Source organism: Gymnogyps californianus, chromosome 1 (genome assembly GCF_018139145.2).
Source record: "Gymnogyps californianus isolate 813 chromosome 1, ASM1813914v2, whole genome shotgun sequence".
Classification (NCBI taxonomy): domain Eukaryota; kingdom Metazoa; phylum Chordata; class Aves; order Accipitriformes; family Cathartidae; genus Gymnogyps; species Gymnogyps californianus.
This window is the reverse complement of record NC_059471.1, coordinates 163,783,510-163,801,886: the sequence shown is the minus strand read 5'-3', so window position 1 is coordinate 163,801,886 and position 18,377 is coordinate 163,783,510. Positions and strand designations below refer to the sequence as shown.

Sequence of the window (18,377 nt, the reverse complement as noted above, 5' to 3'; positions counted from 1 at the left end):
TGTTTTCCTGGATGAGGGGACGCCCTCTTCTGCGCGCGCGCGTGTGTGTATGTGTGTGTGTATGGAGGTTTAAGTGCCAGCAGCTGGAACTAGACCACAAGTCATAGGGGCCTATGGGTCCGGGGTGCCCGCAACTGGAGAGACTGATTGAGGGGCCGACCCCCCTCCCTCCCTTGGTCGTTACGGTGACCGACGCCCGCCGCAGCGGAGGCGGAACCCTGGGGGGTGGCGCCAGTCGCCTACCGGCGCCTATTCGCGGCCGCGCTCGGGTCTGCGCCACCGCCTTCCGCCGTCCCGCGGTTACCCTGGCAACGGCGCCGTCGGCGGAGCGAGGAGCCCGGGCCCGGCGGCAGGATGGTGAGAGGCGGCGGGGCGGGGGGCGCGGGGCGCGCGCGGCGCTTCCCCCACCTCGGGCGGGGGAAGCCCTGCCGAGGCCCCGCTCTGACCCGGCTCCGCTCTGCTCTCTGCCCAGATGCTCTCCCGGGCCAAGCCGGCCGTGGGGGGTACCCCGCCGCCGGGAGACAGGCGGAGGAAGAAAGGGAAGAAGGTGCCGCAGCTGGAAGAGCTCCTGGCCCTGAGGGACTTCACCGGCGCGATCGCCTTGCTGGAGGTAAGGGCGGAGGCGGAGACCCCGGCCCGAGGGCGCCGCCGGCACCCTGCCTCTCCCGTTCCCCTCGGGAGAGCGGTACCGTCGTTGCCAGGCCTGTGCCCGGCACGGCTGCGGGGCGAGGGGAAACCTTCCCGTGCCTTGTGTCCCCCTCGCCCCCTTCCGCACCCGTTAGACCATGTTGCGGCACATTTTCCCCTCGCTTCGCAGAACGAGGTTTGGCATGTGAGGACTACCTGCTGCTTCCCTCAGAAATGTGAGAGCAGCTCCACTCCAGTAGCATCCACAGCTGTCAAACCATCCATGATATAAGATGGTCTGGTATTACTTTGATTATCTGTGGGGCTTTATAAACTGTGTGGCAGCTGACAAAATTCTTACATTCTTTCTTCTCTACAAAGTTTAAACGGCACGTGGGTGAGCAGGAGAAGGATGCTGACCTTTGGATCGGATACTCTGCCTTTCATTTGGGTGACTACAAGAGAGCACTGGAGGTAAGGCGGGGAAATCCTGCTCCCTGAGGCTGGAAATCGGGGTGTTGTGATAAAGCGATGACAACAGGAGGAAGATGTTCTGTAATAGGGAACAGTTGTGCCAGCCAGTTAAGGTACAAATGTTCGGTAATAAGGCAGATACTGTGGAAAGCAGTTTGGATTGAAAAAAAAAGGTATTTGCCTATGAAAATAGACCTTTTTAAATGTTATCTACTGTCTGATTTAATACTAGGCTCAGTAGCCTAATTTGCCCTTTTAAATGTTACAGTTCATGTCCTAAATTTTGCATTCCCTTTTTGCAGCTAGCTTTCCACAGTTTTGTTTTTCAGGTTTAATTATGTCTTTGTCTTCATTGTGTAGCTTATCTGTAATATGTATGCTTTTTTAATTCTTTCTTTAGAGGTTGATGCCCCTGGCCATTTAATGTACTTTATTGTTCTTCTCTATGTTTTCTTGTATTAGGTAATTCAATGAAATGAGACATTCTTATTCTCCAAAAGCTTTAAGTCACTAAAAGACATGTTGATTATTCAAATACGCATACATTTTTAATATTTGCACCATACAGTGCTGTCGTGTCTCTTTCAGTGTATGAGTCCATATGCAATTCTTTCTCTTGCGTCCATTTATGTCTCCAGTGAAACTCAATTTGATGCCAATGAATTTGTTGCCAGTGTCCCTGGGACCCCGTTATCTTCTCAGTTGTGCCAGCATGTTTCTCTGTAGAAGTCTTGACAAATTTTTGTTGTCTGCCTTGCTGTGTACCTCTGAGGGCTGGAATCAGTGTGCACACCAGAACAGGGAATATTGTGGAGTGGTGTGGTGATACCCACAAGGCTGCATATAAGCTAGTGAAGATTTGAAAACAACTCAGTCTGCCTGAGTATTGTTTGTCTCATTGCTGTATTCCTACATATGTGAATTGCTGGGTCCATACAATGTTGTGTTGCACCGTTTAGGGTGTTTTGGTTTCAGTCAATGTCAGCTGGGGGAGATCTCCATCATGATTCACTGTGAAGCATAACTGTGAAGTATAGCTGGTTTTGCAGTCTTTTAACTTGCTTTCCCTGGAAGAAATATTAAAAACAGAGGATAATTTAAAGTATTAACAAAAGAAAATAACCACAGAGAAATAGATTCTAGAACAACGATGATATTTTCCTCTCTTAGATAAAATCAGGTGTTTAACTATAGTAATACATGGTCACATGCACAAGATTCATATGTGAGGCAGAAACAGAATTTCTAAAGCTTCTGAGTAAGTTCACAAGGCACTTTCCACCTTAAAAAAATTGAATAAGAAACATCCGTTGGTGATGTTAGAAATGCTCGGTGAATCAAATTGACAGTACACACAGTACAGAATGTAGAATAGTAGTATAGGACATAGTGGTAACTTAATATTCATGTTTAGAGTTGTGGAATTTAAAGATCATGGATGTAACAATCAGTTGCTGTAGTTAATTTATATCTAGATGTTAGGTGTTAATAGGGAGTGAAAATTTAAAAAAAGAAAAATGTTTGTATACAAATGAAAAATAGCTTGCAAATTCTTTGAAATAAAATCTGCTATTTGGAATACCCAGTAGGTGCTTTTATAGCCAGAGTAGATTTTAAATGTTTCCTTCAACGAAAGAGTAATAGCATTTATTTTGGTTTTTTTAGAGATTAGGTTTTGATTTGGTGTTTGATTCACCACTAGGTGATGCTGTTGATTCAGGCTTTTAAAAACTGCAACAGTTGTCTTTTTCCCGTTTTTCTGCCCAAGTAGGGACAATAAAAGGTTTGTATGCATGGTTTGTGGTTAGTTTGTTTGTGTGTGTGTTTTAAGTGAGCGATCACAGGGCCTATCTTTTCAGATTTAAGACTGATTTTTGGCACAGCGATGAGTTCTGATAACTTTGTCATTTTGTGGTGCATGTGGGAAATGAGCCTGTGCATATCAACCTAGTTTCTTTTGGGACAGAACACCGTAGTTTTAATTCCCAAGCCTGTAGTAATCAAGGGAAAGTGTGCTGACTGTGGAGGCTGAATTGCCTTTCAGTTAACAGCTTCGGGGTTGAAGTGTAATGCTGTATCTTCTCTGCTATGTTACAGAGGCATTGTTGCAGTATTCTCAAGGACAAATTCCTTGATTATCTATACCCTCTAGATCTTGGAGCACTCTTTGGGGAGTGCCAAGAGCACTGTAAATAAAATACTATGGGTAGAAAATTCTGCAGAATTCTCCAGTGACATCATTACACACAATCTAAATGATTCACGCTCCTAAGTGCCTGCAAGTAACAACACATAGTCTGTGTCACTATATTCCCAGTTCATGGTTTGTATTCCATATACCTGATGGGGGTCTTCAGAAATTATGCTGCTCAATAATCCTTTTATTTATAATGAAAAATGAAAAACACGCAGACCTCCAGCTCCAAGAATATCTTCAGAGAGAATGACAGCAAAATATCTGGCACATTCACATGAGAAAATTCATGTTCTCTTATCATAGACACACCACCAGTCAGGTATTCTCTAGGTAGAGCACTAACCTCAGCTTCACTAAGGTCACACTTCCCCTTCTTAGTAGGTAGTTGCCTTTCTCAGAGGATATGCCACCGACACTGGTGTGGTGGGATCATCCCTACTGCTGTACACCAATTTACACATGGTACTGCACTGGACTCAACTCTTTCAGCAGTCATGGTGGCAGTCCCTCCCTGGGGACTTTCTAGCTTCCTTCACTGACAAATTGACTTTTACTAACACTTGAGTGGCTAGTGTCTTCCTGGCATCATATGGCAACCAGAACTCCCCTAGTGGATGGCAGTGTCTAATTAGTTTTCTGGAGTCTTCCACATCTACTATCCCTAGTGGGGAAAAACCCACCTGTCTTTCTGCCGTGACTTGTTCATAGCACTAATCTTAAACCTTTCCTGAAAAATGTCCCAATGTCACCCAAGGACCAGAATCAGAGCATCAGTCTGATGATTCTGTTTCTGAGTTGCCTGATCTTATAAACTGAAGCAGCTGGGGCCCAAAAAAGGCGGGGTTATAAGACATATTTGAGGTATTGAGAATTTAAAAGACTAATTGGCAATGGCAGATGCACTGCTAGGTTGGGTTCAAGACCAGGTTTCACATTTGCATTCTGCACCCTCTGACTGGGCTTAGGCACACAGGATGCTGGCATGGTACAGCTGCCAGACACGTTAATGCTATTTTGGCCCATCAGCAGCACACGTGAGAGCAAAACATGATCCCCGGGCCAGAGCCTTCAATGCATTGTTCTGTCAAAATCTCACAAACTACAGCCAGCAATTCCGACAGTCTCTCCTGTCTGCTGCCTCCCTCCTAGCAGAGAATCAGGAGCCATTCCACCTCTTCACTGGACAGGACCTTCTGCCTACCCTGAGTTTGCTCAGCGTCGTTTCAGTCAAATAGTAAATCATGGAAGGAACAGGGCTATACTATGGTAACAGTTCATCCATGAGCAGTATCTGGTCTGGCCTGAGTACTTCTGCTGGAAGTATGAGAATACAGGCACACTCAAGTTCCTGACAGCTGAAGCTAGAAAGTAAAAGATGGATTTTTGGCTCGGGGAAGTTCTCTAGGCTTCTCTGTCATAACTGTAGCCAGGTTACAATGAGTACCTCCACACCTCCTTTGAGCACTTGTGGGGCAGCCCTATAGGTTGGCCTGTTTATTGGCTCTTCAGGATCTGTGTTTACGGGCTTGGAGGATCCAGACAAGTAATAAGGGCACTGAGCAGAATCCTGCTGGCCTCAGCATTGTCAGTAGGCGTCCATAGTTGTGGGCAACCAACCTGGCAGCCTGCTTTTGAGGAAAAGTGCATGTGTCTTGTGATAGGGGCAAGAGGTGGAGAAGGGTGAAATAGCAAGAAGTTGTTATGCTCCTGGTTGGCAAAAATATGCCACAGGTTGACTGTTGGGAAAGCTTTTGGAGTATTTAGTTTGGTTGGGTTTGTTCGGTTTTTTTGGAGAGGAGGGGGGGAAGCTCTTGTGAAGAAGTCTTTGAGAGACTGATGTGGAATGCCTTTTAGTGAGGAAAGGGGCAACAGCACATAGTCTGGGCTCATGGCCCAGAACTACAGGGTAAGGAGCACTAATAGTCCTCATTTTTATTTACTGTGTTTCCATAGATTCACATTGGTACTGCTAGAGCATTCTTTATTTATTGCTTGCTTTGAATGGCCAAGCCAGAACATGACTTGTGTTTATGCACTTTGTCTTTTCTAATTAATCTGCCTGAAGCCATAGCCAAAAGAGACCTTTGGGTGCATTTAATCTGAATGGATTTTGAAAGATTCCAGATGGTCCCAATAAACAGCAGTGGCCTGTCTCTCAGAGCTCCATGACAGGCCTACATCAAGATTGAACTGGCCTCAGTAGGAAAGGTTGGCCTCTATGTAAATGTTTTCTTTTTATTTATTTATTTATTTTAAATCTTCTTGAAGGACAGCTAGTTCCTGAAGTACTAGCAAGACTGAGCTGACTTTTAAGGGCATACCTTACCAATATCTTCTCTATTCGGGAGTGCAGTTTACTTTCACTTAGCAGCAGAAAAAAAATATTCTTTATGCTTGCAAACTATAAACTTTATTGTTGTCAGCATGTTTCTGATCTTGGAATTCACTGTCCTTTGGGCATGGCTTATTTTATCTTGTGCTATATATACATCCGTGCCTTTCCCCCTGAGGTAAGAAGTCTTCCACCTGTAGTGGCACAATCTGGTAAACTCTCCCTAGGCAGAGGGAAATTCCAATTCATATGTTTGGAGGAAGACTACAGAGTCTGCAAGGGGTTGTGTTGCTGGGAGGGATGAGAGGCTTATGGTGATTGGGAGTATGTGGATGGCATTCTTTCAGCAGGTCTTGTGAGACCCTTGTGTGACCCTTCCTGCTTTGCCTTATGCTGCCTGTTGGACATGGCTGGATGGAGAGCAGGAGGACCAGCAGTAGGCACCTTCACTGGGATGGTCCTTCCTAGTAATTGAATAGAAACCTGACAGAGGAAAAAAAATGGCTTCAAGAGGTCTTCCTGCCTCGGGTTTTAGTACCTATTACGCAGAGCAAAGATGTTTGTCTTCAGGAATATCACTGTTTGGTAGCTGCAGAGTTTTTCTTCATTAATAAAGTAGATTGAAAGATTGATCTGTTAAGTTTTTACTGTTTCACAAATAACAAGAAATGAAGCAGTTTATGTGACAGTATTAAGAGGTATGTAATGAATGTGGATGTGTAAGAAATATCAGAATATGATATCTAGTGGTTTTCTGTAGCTGTTGGCTGTAAGTCATAAAATGGGAAATGGTGAAGTTAGGCACAGTTTAGTAATATTTACTGTAATTATATCTTTATCTATTAGGAAATCTTGAATTTGCCCAATACCGACTTGTAGGCTTGTATTTTAATGCAGTGGTCTCCACACAATTTTGATCATGCACCCCATCAGTAAAAAATTTTTGAGCACGCTGCTCCAATGTGCATACATATATATATTTATAAATTATATACATGTACTACTGTACTAATATATTATGTAATTATAAAATGTACACAAAAATAGAAATTAAAAAAGGATGAGATAAAGATGAAATAAACACTATTTTTAAAATATTTATTTTAGTTATTAATGGTACCAAAAAAAATTTTCTTCCTGCCATCTTCCTGCCAAAAATTTTCGTCTTTCTACTATCTACCCGATGGTATTGTCTTGCACAACTGCTGGGGTGTGCACACCCCACTTTGGAGACCACTGTTTTAATCTTTACTAAGACTCTACCTACAGGTTTGTAAAAGCATGTTTAACACTTGCTCCAGTAAGTATTCACAAAGAGATTTCCCTGGTGTTTATGGCTCCCAGCCTTTGACTGGAGAAGTTAGGAAAGCATCAGAAAAGACTGAGGAAAAGTTGGTTATGTTGATGCCTTTATAACTTTAATATATTTATCTTTTATAAATATAAATAATATATTTATAATAATATATGAATATATAATAATATAAATAAATTTGTATATATTTATAACTTCAGTATTGACAGAATTCATGCTCCTACAGTGAAGATTTATAGCGCTGCTTGTCCCTGTTGTCTGTTCTATTGCTGTAAAAAAAGAGCTAGGGACAGATCTTAGGTTAAAATGTAATAGTTTTGTTGTAAGAACTGCAATGAACTTGAGAATAATTTAGTGATACATCGTAAAATGGTGGAAGAAAGAATGATATTTAATACAAGTCTGTGCTATTATGCATTTTGAAAAAATCAGCCCTCTCTTCTGTTACAGGAATATGAGGCCTTAACCAAACAACCAGCTTGCAATCCAGACGTTTGGGTGAACCTTGCCTGTACGTACTTCTTTCTGGGGATGTATACACAAGCTGAACAAGCAGCCTTGAAAGGTGAGATATATGTCTCTGACGGAAAGGACTACTTGCTGACTTGAACACTTAAAGTGACTTCCAGAGAAAGTATTCAATGCTTTTTTTTTTTTTTCATAGGAATAAAGGATACTTTTGAGCAAAGTGTTTTGGGTTTTTGTTTGGTTGTGTTTTTTCATTTAACAGGAGAGTTATGATGCGGTTTGCTTCTTAAAAATACCTTGGGCAGGTGAAGCAGCTGGAACTGAAAGAAGCATCTGGAAAATAATTTCTCTTATTAATTTCTAAATACAAAACCCACCGTAAGCTGACCAGCAACAAAAAGTTACTTTTCTTTTGACTGATTCCATGTGTCTGAGCCAGTGCAGATGAAGCTAATTAGGCTAATGAAATTATCAAAAAATAAACATCTGAGAGAGTTCAGCATTCTCCCTGATGTGGACAAGAACTCTGTTTATGTAGTTTGAGTGACTTAGTAGGTGGTCTTGTTGCCTTATACGTCAGATATTAGGTATCTGATTCTTCAAGGCGTGGAGTTCACTGCAGTCACATTGTTACAGTTCTACTTTAATCTGAACATGCATGGGATCATTTAAAGAAGAAGAATGGAAATTAGATTCCAAGGCAATTTTTACTGCCTAAAAATGTTTCTGCAGTTTAATTTTGTTACCCATCACTTTCTATTTATCTTAGTGATTTATATTGTTTCCCATAACCATAGTATCTCAGTGCCTTCTAAGTAGAATTAATAGTAGTGATGTTCTCAGTCAACTTCTGACTCTTGCCTTTTTAGGATAAAACTCTTATTGAAGTACGAGTTTTCTCTTTTCTTTAGTCTTCTAGTTTTGGGCTGAAAATCGGATAGGGAGAAAATAATTGTGTACTTTCTGCTAATGTGGAGGAGTGCTTTCAAAGAGGATAGTTTTGTAGTATTTTTTAGAAATAATTAGATTCTCATGTTCCTTTAAAATCCTCTGAAAGATCATGCTGAGTTTGAATCCCACAACTGAAAATGTTTTGTTTCCAACTGTAAAAAGTTTCACGCAGAGCTTTGTGATCTGTATTGTTCAAGAGGTGCGTAAATGTCTAATATTCACAGATAATAATTTCATCTTTAATGTACCACAAATTTGAGCTTTGGAGATTACAATCTAGGAATTGAACTGGAATCTAAAAATAATTGGGCAATAGAGCTTGAGGTGTCACTGTGACCTAAGCCATGGGGGAAGCAAGCGGCTGCGTCCTGTACCAGTTGGAGTCATTGTCATCAGCTTCACATCATGTGAATTACAGTAATCCATTCTAGAGATGACAGATACACAGCTGGGCATGCACCTTTATTAACTGTGAACTGGAAGTGAGGGAAGGTTAATTTTTTCGTGCCCCTTCAGATTAGTTTGTAGTAGCATGGTGAGAGGCAGGGTAGGGGGTGTGGTTAGTGGTACTTGGGTGCTGGAGGCAAGGGCAGAAATATTAAGAAAGGAGTGAAAGACGTAGGGAGTGTAGCTGAGGGAGGGAACAGAGAATAACTGAGTGCTCACGCTAGTAATATCAGTTCCTGATTTTATGTAGTTGTTTAAGAAGGACAGCATGCCAGTTTTTATAATGAGGTGCTAAACCTTTCTTGTAAGTACTGTAATACTGATGATTTCTGGCTACTTAAGCTTGGTGGGGAGGCAGTCACAGCTGAAGATTTGTAACACTTGTCCTTTCTCTATTGAAGGCTTCCAAGTGTTGTATATTCCCCTTTCCACTCCCATCTCTTCAGTCTTTCTTACATTGAGGTTGAACCATTTTCTTTTTGCTCAAGACAGATCCTCTTTTAGGTTTTTTTAATGTCTTAGGATTGCATCAGTGATGGCTGTTTGCAATATATTATTGACAGCTGAGGCCATAACATCCTGTGATCTCTTCCATGGTTTTGCAAAGATCTTGAAGAAGCAAAATATTTAATTGGATATAGACATAACAGGTGAAGTCTCTAGAAGAACACCATTTATCCAGTACTGCCTTGAATACTGGTGAAAAAATTATAGATAGTGTTAGTGTTGGGCTGCTTACCATTGCTATTTTGGGATTATTTTGCCTGACTTCTTGCATACTGCTTGCTGTTTATTGCTGCAGTTATACTAAGCCCCTGAAAGTAGCATAGTGCTAAAACAAATGAGGGAGAAATAATTTATTTTCAGCTATAATTCTAAATTTCTACAGTGATGGAATCTCTGTGTGAAAGGGAACATAAATGTCAGCTAGCTTTCTGGAATAGATTTTCCACACAAACATGTAAATATCTAGAAATCAAATAGAAATTCCTTCTTGCCATATACTGTTGCTGTTGCTTAAGAAAATTATTGTTAACTGTCTGAAGAAAAATGTGCAGAATGCTTAAAAATTAGGAAATTAGTATTAAAAGCCATGAGGTAATTATTGCATTTCATACAAGATAAATAGTCCACAATCTCTTGTGGAGCGAGGTTTTAGGTTTATTTTATAATAGATGTGAAGTGTTCTCTTAGCTTGTCATTACTTAATTAAAACTTCTTGGTACATTCTCTCAGGAAAGAATAAATCTGTATATCAAAAGTCATATAAACCAGAATTACTGCAAATATAACCTAAGAAGTAGAGCAAAAAGGCAATAAAGAAAAATCCTTCTTTGAAGGTTTTTCATTACAGTTGTACTTTATCTCCTCTAGGCTTTCTTCCAAATTCCTTTGGAAGATATTTCTGGCTTCTCCTTTTTCCCTGCTGTCCCCTTACATTACAGTTACTAATGTTCTTGGATCTGAGGTGAAGGTAGAGTTACTTCAACTCAGCTACTGTTGTTTCATAGTCATCCCATAGTGAAGCTGCCAAGTGATGCTTTGTTTACTCCTTTTGCGTCTGTGCTCTCATACATTGGCTGAACATATGTTTTCCATGCTGTGTGCTAGCCCATCTAGTCTTGGGAGAACGAGGCTGAAAGTCTTCATCTTGGTTTAACAAATAATAATAATAAATTACTATTTTTTATTTATAAAACTGAATAATCCTATGTTGCATTCCCAGTTCCTGTGCCTTGCAAAGGACAAGGACCAGAAACTCAGCCTGGCACACTTGCACAGTGATCCTGGCAACTGATCCTAGTGTTCAGAAGCCTGCATAGTGCTCTCAGAAGCTGTTGGCTAACACTGCATTAAGAAAAACACAAGAACTAACAGTGTTCTTTTAAACCACAAAATGTGCACATAAGTGGGGCTGCAGTTAAATCTGTTATGAAAAGTAGTCTTTTTAGGATAAACAGAATTTTACAATTAAACTTAAGATTCATGCACAGACAGGGTTGTGTTGCTGAACTAGTCATTAAAGTTCTTTTTTTTTTTCTTTCTTTCTTTCTTTCTTTTTTGTCTCCCTTCTAATTTTTGATGGGCAAAGCTTTGTAATTACTTCTTCACAACTCTGCGTGTGTCAGATCTGAATGTGGTTTAACTGAACAGAGATACTTCTCATTTCACAGCCTATACTGGAAGGAGCAATATTGTACAAAAGCAGAACAGAAATGGGTTAGTAAGAACAATGACATTTTCCAAACCGGTTTTGCCTATGCATGTACTAATGTTTGTTAGGTGTCAGATAGCTGTCACCAGTGAAAATGTGCAGTTACAAGCAGGCATGGAAAAGTTACTGGGTTTTCTTTTTCTTTAGACTGCATTTTCACCTACATGCAAAATTATCTACTTTCTGCTTGTACTGTATTTCTTGAGAACAGTAGTTCGTTTTCATTGCATTTTAGCTGTGGTTTTGAACCAGCAGAGTTTGATATGTGGAACTTTCAAAGTGCACAAGTGGAAATATCAATTTATACATATTTAAACTTTAAAAACTACTAACCTTATTTTCTTCTTTTGCTTTTTAAAGTATAGTGGAAGCTACAGAACAGGAATAATTGATAGTTTTTTGCTTCGATGATCTCTAACTTACTGTGCTTAGGCATGACTGAAATGAAATATGTATATATTGCAAGTAACTGAACATAGCTGAACTGGCTTTTAAGTATTTTGGGAATGGGAAAATTTCAATGAATGTCCTCTGTAAATTTCATTCAAGAAAATTCTGAACAGTTGAGCTATTCAAGTGTGGGTAAGTGTGAACCTCGCTGTTGGACCATGTCTTTCCAAACATTTTTCCCATACCCTTGCATTTTCCCTCCACCAGTGAGGCTGTGGTTCTGAGGCACAGAGGGCTTCATTCAGCTGCTGTATTCAGGTGAGCAGGGTGTTGTTTCTCAGGGGCAGGAGAATAAGGTTTCCTCTGGTCATATTTTCTGTGCTGTCAGGCTGGAGCCTTCTCAGCCCTGTTCCATTCCTACCAGCTCCTGCTATGTATGTTTAAGATGTGTTCTACATCTGTTAATGTGTAAAGTGCTGCTATAGCGTATGCATTATGTCTACTAAATGGGATTTGTTAATGCTGGATGCATGACCGGCATTTCCTTGCGCTCTTATGAGAGGGCATAAATGCCAGATTATCCATGACTGTATTTCATCATCTTCTTACTGCCTGTGGCAGCAATATGGAACCCACCAAGAGTCTGAGCTGCCATTTCTAGTGAGCTTAACTTTTTGTTTAATAATTAGTGAAGATAACTGTCTTCACTCTTACTGTAGCTGTTTATTATATTTTAACAAATACTTTGCTAGGTGCCTGTTTGGTGTCAGCGCATAACAATATACAGAACACTTTTAAGATCAGTGTCAGCTATGACTTTAGTGCCTGGAACATCAGCACTGATCATGACAAAAATTCTAGCATAGGAATATCGGTGTGTTTCCTAGCTGGAAAGAGATATATCCTATCCAGCTACTTCAGTGATGTCTTCAGCACAAGGCCAATACTAGACCTGGAGCAGGGTCAGTTTGTTGCCATGCAGCGTTGCCATCATGTTTGTTATGATCCCTAGATTGCTTAGTACTGATTTAAAATAAATAAAAAAGAAGTACAGTCATCTTCTTGAGAAAGTAGGATAGGAAGAGAAGATTGTGCTTCCTTGTGGCATTAATAGATCAGTGACAATGAAATTCGGTAGCAGCAGAGAGTAATAAAAGAACAAGCCTAATGTCCCTTAAAAATCATTATTCTGACAGTTTATCACTTCCTGCTCCAGTGATTGACAACAACTTTATCCAATATTCATGACCAAATTCTTTCTGGAAACTAATCTGACCTTGTTCATATGTTTCCTTGCCTTCCTCAAAAAATGCATTTGGCACTGGGAGAAAAGAAACTGCTCATGTTGAATGTTTCCATGGTTCTGCTTACTATATCGACAGGGCTATTTTTTCAGTTTTTGTCCCTCTCCTTCTCTGGCTGACATTAAGTAAAAGTGTCTTATTTTAAAGAATATCAAATGGATAGTATCATATAATATCTTATGAAGCAGGACATTTTTTCTCCCTCCATATATCCATGCACACCATCAGAATTCAGATTTCATCTTTTGCCTGTTTCTAGGTGTAAAATAATGTGGACTAACCCTCCAGCTTTTGCCAAGAAGTAAATAATAATTTTGATGTCAGATCAGATGCCAGGTTTGCAAGGGCAGCACTGCAGTCATTTGTTGACCAGTGAAACAAGAATTCCTCGGTTTAGATTCTTGAGGAAGTATTGCTTGCAAGTCACAATTTTCACAGTGAAATTAATGCTAAAACCCACTCAAAAAAAAAAAAAAAGAAACAAAACCTACTCAAAAAAGGAACATTGGTGTCTTTACTCATAGTACTGTGATTATACAATATGTTATTTTCAGTGTAAATTCCACAATCTGTCCTGCTTGTATTTTTGGAGTCTTTGATGACCAAATGTTTTGAATTGTGAAGGGTGGTTGTGGTTGGTTTAAGTTTCGCATAAAAGCACATGTGGGGTCCATGTGCAACCCTTCTGAACTTTGATATTAAAACCTATCAATTAATGCTGGGGCACATGTGGAGTTACCGCAGTATCATTGCTGACAACATTTTGAAGAACGTGCATTTAAATTAAGGTACTCTAACTTTCTAACTCAATGGATGAAATCATTTCTAGAATGTACTGTCGTGTCAGTTATACTGCTACTGCTGCTTATACAATATTGATTGTAGATCAGAAAAGCTTTCTGTTGTTTAATAATTAGGCTAATGAGAATTCCCACATATATCCTAGATTGAAGACCATTTAGCTTCTTAACAACTTGATGCTCTGTTAGTAATACCTCGCAAGATGTTGTGGTTTTGTGAGAACGCTCTCATACCACCTTTGCCTTTTGGGACATCTCTGTTCTAGCAGTTCTTTAAAGATACAATTCACTGTCCTCTTTTTCTAGGAACGTGGTTAAATAACATAGCTTGGGAAGGAGGAAAGGGGAGAAATAATTGCTGTACCTGTCAGAAGTAGGTGGGCGGCCTTACACTGCCAACCTGATGAGAATGGCCTGGATTTTGGCATTGTCCACTGTGTTACAAAGTTTTCTTACTATGTGGAGAAAGAGTAAGAAGTCTGAAAATCTCGCCCTTTTGCTTTAAAAAAAAAAATAATCTAACTTATTGCTAGAAAATTCCATCTTGGAGAGGGGGAGGGAAGAGGTTTTGGTGGTTTGAGCCCTCTCTCATGGTTTAGGATGTCAGAAGAATTATAGCCTTGTGTTACAGGCCATTGCTTTGCTAACTCTGCACTTTTGTGGCCTCATAAACACAGTAAGTAATTCTGCTTTTTGTAAAGATTCCATGTACATCCTTTCTGTGGAACATAGGTTGCCAGCTGGTTGGTCTGAGCAAGAATGAGAGTGCTCATTAACTGAGTAGGCTAAAGAAAATACAGGAAACAAGGGAAGGCTTTTTGGAAGATTGCTTGCAAAAGAAATTAATAGCTCTGTTGGACGAGGACCTTTGTCACTCAGTGAAGCACAAGGCGCTCTCCAGTGACTTAAAGCTCTACAGTTAACAATTTGTGTCATATGGAGTGAGTTAAATGGAATTCCTAATCCTGCTAGAGCAAGAAATTTCATGAACTTTAGTGGCTCTAGAAAGGAGATGTCTCCCTTAAATCTCTCGCTATATCTTAGTTTTAATCTTATCTGCTCTGACTGCAGGATTCTTTCATGTGCCTTTTGTTCCTAAGGACAGAAGAAATATTAGAACTAAGTATAATATAATGTGCATACGTAACAAAATGGTAGCAGCAATGGGTTTTGCAATACACTGGAAGTTGACAAGATTCCTAGAATTATGAATCACAACTTACTTCAAATGTGACGCATTGTAGAAGGAGCCTTGATTATGAGTTTATCTGTTGCTGCTTTTTATTTTGTAAAAGATGCTGTGCTGTGTGTCACAAAAAATCAGACAATTATCCAGAAGGGCCTGCAGGGAAATGATAGTGCAGTTCATAAAAGTTTTAAGGCTGGTGGAAGACAGAGGCCAATGAAAAGTTATTTTCAACAGGAATTTCAAAAGAAATGGTCAGGGAATGAAGATAGGAAGCAGGAATGCCTTTAAACCGCTCTAAGATTGGTAGAACCTGCCCCGGGGCATGACCTGCAAAGGCTGTGTCAGTGAAGAACTGTACTTGGGCTAGTTAATGAAGGAATATGGGTGCATGCATGTCTATTGAGAAAGAGAGTTAAAAATAAAAAAAGAGACACCCTGAGTTGTTCTTTGCAGCAATACTTACTGAATTTTCCTTTCAGCACCTAAGAGTCGTCTCCAGAACCGTTTACTCTTTCACCTGGCACATAAGGTATGATGTCTTTTCTTTACTCATGCTTTGTTTGTTTTCTTTTCAGTTTGGTAATGTGTAATTTATGCTGGCAACCTGGCAGAATAATTAAAATGTCTGTGGTGGCAGGAGAACAAACGTTTTCCATAACCGCCCTACTGTATTAAAATGTGGAGGAGAAAGTGTGAAAACATGATCTCAGAATAGATGCCCTCAGCGTGTATCCAAGGAAAGTCTTACCAGTGCACTTCACCTAAGTCATACAACAGGAACCTGATGGTATTTTTGATCATGAGGAACCGGGAATTTGAATAGAATCAGAAATGTATAAGCCACTATTTCTTTTTCTTTGAAGTGTACCAAGTTTTCCTAACTTGCAGCTGTCTTATACTTAGCAATTTGACCAAAATGGTCTATATGCTATTACTGATCCTCCTAAGTCATTCAATATCCAAGAAATCATATTGTTTATAGCATGAAATTTACTTTAATTTCAACAACAATTAAATGCTTATTTCACTTACCGCACATAGCTATCTTCCCTTAAATTTGGTTTTGTACCATCCTGTGTTATACTTAACAAGTATTGTGCTACTGAAGAGACTGAGTTGAAAGAAAGTATAAATCCTGAATGTTAGCTTTGATGTCAGATTCTCTTTACTCAAATCTCTGTTAAGAGAGAAATCTTAAAACATTTTTGTAGTGGCACTGGCACTTACAGATGTCTGTGATAAAGAGAAGTTGACTGATTTCTAGTTCGTCTAGTTAGTCTTTGGAAATAAAGGGTTTTATGAAACTATGAAGCCCATTGCCTTTAGTTCTGTTAAGCAACTTCTCTTGCCTTTATACTAGAGTATCATTTTGTGATTGGCTCAAAGAGGGAGGAAAAGGACTTGAAGAAACCTGAGAAGATAGATAGATGAAAAACAAATAATACATAAGATAGAATCTGTGTGTAAGAGGAATTCGTAATTACTGTTGAATCAGCAGAACCAGCAAAGGGAAGCACTGGAATAAGTTATTTGAGTAGATTGATTAGGTGAATAGCCTCAACTTTACTATTCTAATACAAATATAACGGGTATGTTTAACTCTGTTCCTTGTTTTTATCCTTGTGTGTGTGTTATGTGTTATACAGCAATAGTTTTAAAAATAAACCATTTAGTTAAAGAAACTGGAATTTTAAGAGGCTAATGAAAGAGAATTTGTTAGTGCTGTAAAGACGTCTTGTGAAAATTAGTGCTTGTGTGTTGGCAAGTGTCCTGGTTTTGGCTGGGACAGAGTTAATTTTCTTCCTAGTAGCTGGTGCAGTGCTGTGTTTTGGATTTAGTGTGAGAATAATGTTGGTAACACGCTGATGTTTTAGTTGTTGCTAAGTAGCACTTATCTTAAGTCAAGGATTTTTCAGTTTCCTATGCTCTGGCCAGCAAGCAGGTGTGCAAGAAGATGGGAGGGAGCATAGCCAGGACAGCTGACCCGAACTAGCCAAAGGGATATTCCATACCATAGAACATCATGCCCAGTATATAAACTGGGGGGAGTTGGCCGGGAGGGGTGGATCGCTGCTTGGGCATTGGTCAGTGGGTGGTGAGCAATTGCATTGTGCATCACTTGTCTATTCCTGGGGTTTATTTCTCTTTTTTTGTTATGTTCCTTTTCATTACAGTTATTATATTATTATTCTTAGTTAGTATTATATTTTATTTTACTTTAGTTGTTAAACTGTTCTTTTCTCAACCCACGAGTTTTACCTTTTTTTCCTTCTCCCCATCCCACTGGGAGGGGGGAGAGGGAAGCAGCTGCGTGATTGCCACCTAGTTGCTGGCTAGGGTTAAACCACAACAGCAAGTCTTGCATTTTTTGCTATCCATGAGAAATAAGATTTGGATCTACAAACAGCAAAATTTCTGCTGGTTTGAATAATAACAGTCAAATCTTGTGTTGCAAAATTCTGTTTGTGAAATAATTAATTCAGCTTTTCCCCTCTTATCCATCAAGGCATGTGACATGTAATTATGTCTAAATCACACCTTAAAGGAAAATGTGTACTTAGTTTTAGCCTCACATTTATCTAGTTTCAACTGGTCTGCCTCTTTAATGTTTGGCTTTCTCCACTGGTCAAATTAACTTTAAAGTAACAGAGGTTTTCCAGATGTTTAATATGAATCACCTGCTGTTTGCCAGCAAGGACAAAACTAATCCAGCTAATTAAAACGTTTTTCTCGCTGAACTCTTCTGAGAATGTGTCACGCTCTTTTTAGTTCAGTGATGAGAAGAAACTGATGAGCTCTCACCAGAATCTGCAAGACATTACAGAAGATCAGCTTAGCTTGGCATCTATCCACTACATGCGATCCCACTACCAAGAAGCTATTGATATCTACAAACGCATTCTTCTTGATAATCGGTGGGCATCTCTACTCTAAACCTTATTGCAGTGTTTCTGATACTGTTGGTATTTGAATTCCATTTAGTTGCTTCGTTTCTGAAAGTAGGAATTTTCCCCAAATACTATGTCCCTTTCTCACTGCAAAATGTGCACAAGTTGCAGCCCCCTCAATTTTGTTCATTGCAAAGCATGATTGAAAAATGCCTGTTTAAATAAAGAAGTCTGCTCTCTGTTGCTTTCTTCTAGTGATATTTTCATGTAATTCATTCCGAGATCTCTTTTTATTTTGTTACTTACTTCTTCTGAAATGATATATGGTTATGTACCTACTTTGTCTTTTTCTTTTTTCCCCTCTGATGGCCAGTCTGGTGACCCTTGCTTGTGATTATTGACTTCTCCTTCATCTCTTAGCCTTTCTAAGAAGGGTTCAGTTCTTAGTTTTTATGTAGGGAGTTCCTTGCATTCCTTTAAGTCTGAAATTCTTTCCACTTCTATTTATCCTGCTATGACACTTGTTGATGGTTTTTCCTATCATATTCTGCAAGTTCTTAATTCAGAATTAACAAGGAACAAATTGAATTCTTATGTGGCTGGAAGTATTGTTTAATAAAATAGAAACTGCTGTCCCAGAATACATAGCTATCTTTTGGCAGTGTCTCCTCTTCAATGCTTCAGAGAGGTCCATCATAATGTATAGAAGTATGTCATATAATGCTTGGGGAAGAGATTTTAACTTCCAAGTCCTGTAGAAGCAATCACTCAAAGCTAAAT

At 39.7% G+C, this 18,377-nt stretch overlaps 1 protein-coding gene across 2 annotated transcripts in view; it reads left to right on the top strand.

Annotated features, from left to right (window-relative positions):
- Positions 1 to 472: 472 nt before the first annotated feature.
- The window catches only part of IFT56 (intraflagellar transport 56), a 50,572-nt gene continuing 32,667 nt past the window's right edge, over positions 473 to 18,377 (top strand). Inside the window, exons 1-5 of one of the 2 annotated variants that reach the window (XM_050900132.1) lie at positions 473 to 610; positions 1,009 to 1,101; positions 7,396 to 7,510; positions 15,189 to 15,238; positions 17,479 to 17,624. In XM_050900132.1, the coding sequence (XP_050756089.1) occupies positions 473 to 610; positions 1,009 to 1,101; positions 7,396 to 7,510; positions 15,189 to 15,238; positions 17,479 to 17,624 (542 nt within the window). The remainder of the gene's footprint in view (positions 611 to 1,008; positions 1,102 to 7,395; positions 7,511 to 15,188; positions 15,239 to 17,478; positions 17,625 to 18,377) is intronic. The other variant, XM_050900143.1, reaches the window with a different exon arrangement.